Source organism: Pinus tabuliformis, chromosome 3_1 (genome assembly GCF_031772625.1).
Source record: "Pinus tabuliformis cultivar Carrire ecotype Pingquan chromosome 3_1, CPIR1, whole genome shotgun sequence".
Classification (NCBI taxonomy): Eukaryota; Viridiplantae; Streptophyta; class Pinopsida; order Pinales; family Pinaceae; genus Pinus; species Pinus tabuliformis.
The window spans coordinates 119,817,768-119,823,767 of record NC_142301.1 but is presented as its reverse complement, the minus strand read 5'-3'; the positions used below and the strand labels follow the sequence as shown (position 1 = coordinate 119,823,767).

At 36.6% G+C, this 6,000-nt stretch overlaps 1 protein-coding gene across 4 annotated transcripts in view; it reads right to left on the bottom strand.

The window, feature by feature from the left end:
• Nucleotides 1–3,073: 3,073 nt before the first annotated feature.
• Nucleotides 3,074–6,000, bottom strand: part of MGT10 (magnesium (Mg) transporter 10) — a 422,030-nt gene continuing 419,103 nt past the window's right edge. For 2 of the 4 annotated variants that reach the window (XM_089410876.1, XM_089410875.1), the window contains 2 exons: nucleotides 4,067–4,110; nucleotides 3,074–3,942 (listed from right to left, as the gene is read on the bottom strand). In XM_089410876.1, the coding sequence (XP_089267002.1) occupies nucleotides 3,818–3,942; nucleotides 4,067–4,110 (169 nt within the window). In that variant the 3' untranslated portion in view covers nucleotides 3,074–3,817. Of the gene's footprint in view, nucleotides 3,943–4,063; nucleotides 4,111–6,000 lie in introns of those variants that run through there. The other 2 variants (XM_089410877.1, XR_016255682.1) reach the window with 2 other exon arrangements.

Here is a 6,000-nt window from a genome sequence, read left to right as displayed (position 1 = left end):
TGCATGGATCACTTTTGTCACTTGTTGTTGCCTCTCCGAATCTAGAAAAATTCCTCTGGTTCATTGTCCCTGCCCCTCACTGCCTCTACTTCGATCTCTGATTCTCCAGAAACTATTGTTGCTCTCTAGAAATCGAACTGCTCAAGTGTATTCTCCAATTGCCCATCGAATTCTTCTTATAATCTTCTATTGGAGCACCAATGACTGAGATTAAAATTAATCAAGGGCCAAGATCATATCAAAGTCTATTCATGTGAGTTTTTAGAGAATTCTCACACTGACTTAATTAATATTGAGTAATTAACAAATTTTCTTAAGTTTAGATTTAAGAAACATTAAAAAATAGATTAATAATATAATTAAGTCATCTCTAGGTGGAATTTCCAAAAATGATTTATGGGTTATGGAAATCTCATGTATTTTAGCCTCTCCACAAAGTTTCTTGACTATAACACATCTGATGCTACAAAAACTAACATGAATTACCTCATAAATTGAATTTTTTTTGTTGGCTGGCTCTCCATAATCATATTCTCGCATGGGAGAATCTGTTAAGAAGGGGTTTATGTAGACCTAGTATATGTTTGTTATGCATAAATGGGCAAGAGGACACAAAGCACCTTTTTTTACATTGCACTTTTGCCAATGTTGTTTGGACAAGGGTCATGGAGCACCTCAACATTGGTTTGAACTGGAACAGGGGTACACTGGCAAACAACCTTCACCATTGGTTCATTTCACAAAAGGAATATTGTGCTCTCCCTTTTCATATCATTTGGATCATTTGACGATGCAAAAATTGGTTGTTGTAAGGGAAGTAGTCTTAAAGCTCTGTGCATACTTTGCAGAAATTGGACCAAATAAAATGAACACATATAAGAGGACAAACATGATTAAAGATATATGGGATAATCTCCCAATTGGTTTCTTTGACGGAGCATGTTCTAGTAAGCAGTGTGGTTGTGGAGCTTTCTTTGTTCTTGAACCAGGGAGATATTATTATTTTTGGTGGCATGGAGGGATTGATACAAACAACATAGCGGAACTTATTGTCCTCTAGTTCATCCTCATATGTGCCAAATAGTTGGGGATAGAGATCCTTCATGTTCATTGGGGATTTGAAGGGCATTAGAGATTGAGTTAATTACTATTCACAATTTTTCCCTCCCATTCTGTCTAACTGGATGAGGTGCATTCACACTTTGGTGAGGACATTCCAGGTAATCTCGTTTGAACATATCTATAGGGAGCAAAATCTGGTTGCAGATCTCTTATCAAAGAGAGGGATCATGAAGGAACAGGGGAAGATCTTCTTTGTTGCTTTCGAACATGGCTCCTTGGTTAATGCAAGTTCTATAAACTATGCATAGGTTGCATAATTTGCTTCATTCTTAATTATTGTTGTATCTGGTTTATGCATGTTTCTTTTTGGTGGAGGATTTAAGATATAGTCTTTAGAACATGGCATCTTTTTTGAGCGATTTTTGATAGCAACTTGCAGGTTACAAGACTGATAGTTTACTCTCTTTGATGTTTATGTTATAAAAGAGATAGATAGATAGTAGACTAATTAAAGCATATTGATCTTTGTTGAATTTCTTGATCTTGGGAACTTGAAGACTGATACTATGATATATCCATGATAATGTACTCTATTTTTATACGAATAGAAAGGAAGCAAGGAAGCATTTTCTTCTGAAAAATAAAATATAAATTAAAGAATGTAATCTTATTTATGGAGATGGATGTATTTGGACCATACAAATAATTTGTATATGATCTTGAAATTATGTAATAATATTTAACTTTGTAATTTTAAAACATTTAATTATCTTGAACAAGTTTACAATTTCAAAGGTCCTTTAAATCCATTCCAAACATACGCAGTGTATAACAGCTGCAGCCTTGACTGTCAATTTATGACTTATATTACAACCTTTTATAGGCCTTAATGTAATGCCAATGTGTATACAATGCGTCATGATATTAGAAAATCCGTGATCATCCATTCATTACTTCTATTACAACATTTTCTAAACATAAGCCTCGTGCAATGCCAATTTATATCCATTAGGCCATTCATATTATAAAATGGATTTTATAATAACACAATTGATACCTCCAAACATTGCTTAGGCTATTTCTACTTTATTGTTAATAAATCATTTCTATTATTACCCGGTAGATCTTGCATGTAAAGGTTTGGGTCATACTGCAGTAAGAGATGATGCCAATACTTAGAGCAAACATGGCAGTGGTGGTCCCAACCAAAACATCATAGTAGGAACAAATCAGATAGCCATTCTCCTCTTCAATATGATCAACGAAGTTGAAAATATACTTCCTTTGCATGAATTAGCCTAAAATACTGTGAAGCCCGTAACTAAGAGAAGCTTTCCTTTCTGCAACACACCAATTCTATCGTACACAGAGTCTAATATTTCCTTACTAGTGCAAATGCAACAACTAGTGTCATACTGAATCTAGATCTATTATAATAGCACAAAGCAGTGCCAATATACAAATGAAAATCACGATAGTTGGAAATTTCCACATCAACTAAATATGAAACTAATAAGTTCATGGAGATTGAGATAGGTTTATGGCCATGAAGCATGTAAGGAATCATCATACGCAGCATGGCAACACACAATTGTTAAGTGTGTTAGTTTCTAGTCAGTGTTAATCTAGTAACTTATCCAGTTCATCGAACAACCTTCCCTTTGGCTGTAAGTTAGCTTTTTTTTGGGTGTGTAGTGGCTAACCCACTTTTAAACACAGCACAAAATTCAACTTAAGAGAAAATGAATAAATTTATATTATAACATATCCTTACCACGTGCCAAAAAAATTCGTTTTTGTTTTGGAAGCCCCCATAAAACTATCTTAAATTGCAGATATGCAAGTGATCTTTTGTTATATCTAGCATAACCAAAGGGAAAATAAATTATTTTCACATACAAGATATGTAAGTGATCTATTCTTATATCTAATTATAGCTAAAGGAAAAAGATATGATCCGTACATATCAGATCTGTAAGTGATCTTCTGCTATATCTAAAATAACCAAAGGAAAAATAAATAATTTTTTACATATCAGAAGCTGTGTGTGATAGCTTTATATCATTGTGTATCACAACTCCCAATATGAAATTCATACCAAACACATTTATATCAACCAAGTCATATCTGTGAACCAGTTCAGGAGTCGCAGCATTATGATTTTGCCATTACGTTGCATACATCAAGATGCCACGAAATGATAGCATTCTCATCTAGGAAATAATATACCATCATTATGATTAAAGCGATCCAGCATGTTGCCTGATAAATGTTAATCGAGTGCCCCTAACATTACAAATGTTGGGATCGAGATGAACATAAAATAAATAAAAAAATTCAGTGCAAAAGAATCCCCATCCCTTGGACTGCGACATATACAGAAGTGTAAAATGATGGAATTCTACTTGGACATTTACCAAGAAAATTTAATAAACTTGTTTAACATGTATTTGGAATCTCCATCCCTTGGACTGCAACATGGATAGAAATGTTAAATAATAGAATTTTACGTGGACATTTATCAAACAAATTAATAAACTTGTATTCAACATATATATTGAAAACATCAATGATGAAAAAAATGGAGACACAGTAAGATATAAATTGCTCTCCATCCTCGAGCCCTCTTCATATTTACAAGAATCGCCATTTATATCGATGCAAAGGTGACAACGGGCACTTTGTAGAATTTATAATCCGTTCAATGAACTTATGGCTGCTCATATTATGTTGGAAGACAGAATTCTGTTGAAAGCTAAGCATACTTTCTGTGTCCGAGCATTGCTACAATATTTTGCGGTTCTTTAGATATGAGTACATAAGCACAAATAAGGCAATTGCACCAAAGATGATTCCAGCTGTTGTAAGCCAGAATGCAAACTGCAAATCACGAATTGTTTTCCTTAATTTTCATGTCAAAGAAGTCGAAAAACAGGATAACATTCTGAAAATAACACTGCAGAAGAAATCCAGGTCAGATTTCAAAAGAAAAGGAGAACTTTACCACATGCTCCTCTAAATAGGATTTCAAATTCATCCCAAATATGCCTGAAAAGCCAGAAAATAAAAACTGGTTAACAGGAAAGCTTTTACAGTTCCATTCTCACAATGAATAGAAAGAAAAATGGAAAGAAACCGTATTATTGTCCACAAACAACCAAAGTAGGTCAATGGGACTGGAACGCCAAAGACATCATAAGAATACTAGAATCTGGATTGGTGTAACAGTTACCCCACGTAGCATTTGGATTTTGATCCGGATTGAATACCCTGCCCAATCACGCTGTGCTCGGAGTATTCTGACTTTTGAGCCACATTTCACTATTTGGAGGCATACGTATTATGGATAATCATTCAGTCGGCATCCTCATTGTTACCCACCATTTTGTTGGGTGCTATATAATTTTTTTTTCAAGGAATATACACATTTTTGCATGGACAAGTTTGGATCTCTGCCCATTGGAGAAGGTCATGGTGCCGTTGTGGCTGTTGGACGGATGTAAGAGAAAACATCAGGCATGTATTTTCCAGCCAGCAGAACAGGAGGTGATTACTTTGCTGCATTTCCATCCACGCAATTGAACTATGTACAAAGAAAAACCAAAAGATGTCCAATCGATTGTTGAGGGAATGCGTGATCCAAATGAAAGCGAGGAGGAACAGCAAAATCTCCCTAAGTTGTTGGCAGGAACCCTGGCCATCTTTGCAGTCCAATGGCACATAATGAAACTTTGTGCTCAACTTTCTGAGCACAGATGTTTTTCAGACACTAATGTTCTGGATACGGTTGAAGGATACCCCCAATTTTAACCTGGTAATAATTAAGTGCAAGGAAAACTCTTCCTAAATAGTCACAAATGATCATGATCCAACACAGATGAGTCTCTCCTCTATTTAAACGAGTATGACAAAATTATTAGCCTAGAAAAGCCCCTAAAACAAGTTTGACGATAAAAAGTACTTGGGTTACAAGCCAACCCATTAGCTTTATGAAAATATGCCCTAATTATCCCACACGTGTGAGCCGTAAGCTCTCTAGGGCTGACATCATCCAATATAAGTGCTCCAAATGCCATGTCCAAGGGTGATGAGGTATCCAAAATGATGTAGATGCATGTTAAGTCCATGATTTGAGAGTTGGGCCTTAAATACACCTCATTTCCTCCGGTGCGATCCAACAAAGGCACTACAGAGTGGTTTCCATGGGTCTCCAACTGCTAAATAAGGCTTCCTTTGCTCCAACGTTAGGGGGTTCTTAGGTGCAACAAGCCCTCCCTGGACTCTCAATGTGAGACCATCCTCATTTGGGCCCTGAATTTGATGTTGCACATCAAGTTGTGTCAAGGCCAGCCTAGGAGTATAGTGGGTCCATCCATGTCATCCTGAAGAATCATCAAATCTGGGACAAAGTTAACAAACGTCGTGGGCATTGGAGGTGCTTTGGGACATGTATCATCCAAGGATGTTGTTAGGAGGCCCAAGAATCTCAACGCTTCACCTGTTTGTACAAATATAATTCTTTGGAAGGCCGTGGGTACTTGTGGAGTAGGTGCCCAAGACCTGAGCTGCTGGACCACCTAACAAGAACAACATGAATTCTAGTGAAAGCAGCCAATCATTAGAGACCAGTGCCAATAACACATCTAAATGAACCAAACTCGAATGCTAAGGGAAATTTAATACTTCAAACAAGGATCCCCTTCCAAAATCAGGACCCTAATCTCACAAAGATGTTGTCCCCCTAGGTAGGGGTGGCTGAAGGTTAACTCTATTAGGTTCTTTTGGCCCCTAAGGGGAGGTAATGGTTCCTTGGTCCGCCACTCAATTGATAGGTATTAGTAACAATAATAATGATGGTAACAAAGGGGAGAGGGTTCCATGGCCTAGTGCCATGGTCAAAGGGAGTAGCAGATGGGACTGTCCACATATTGAGTGTAT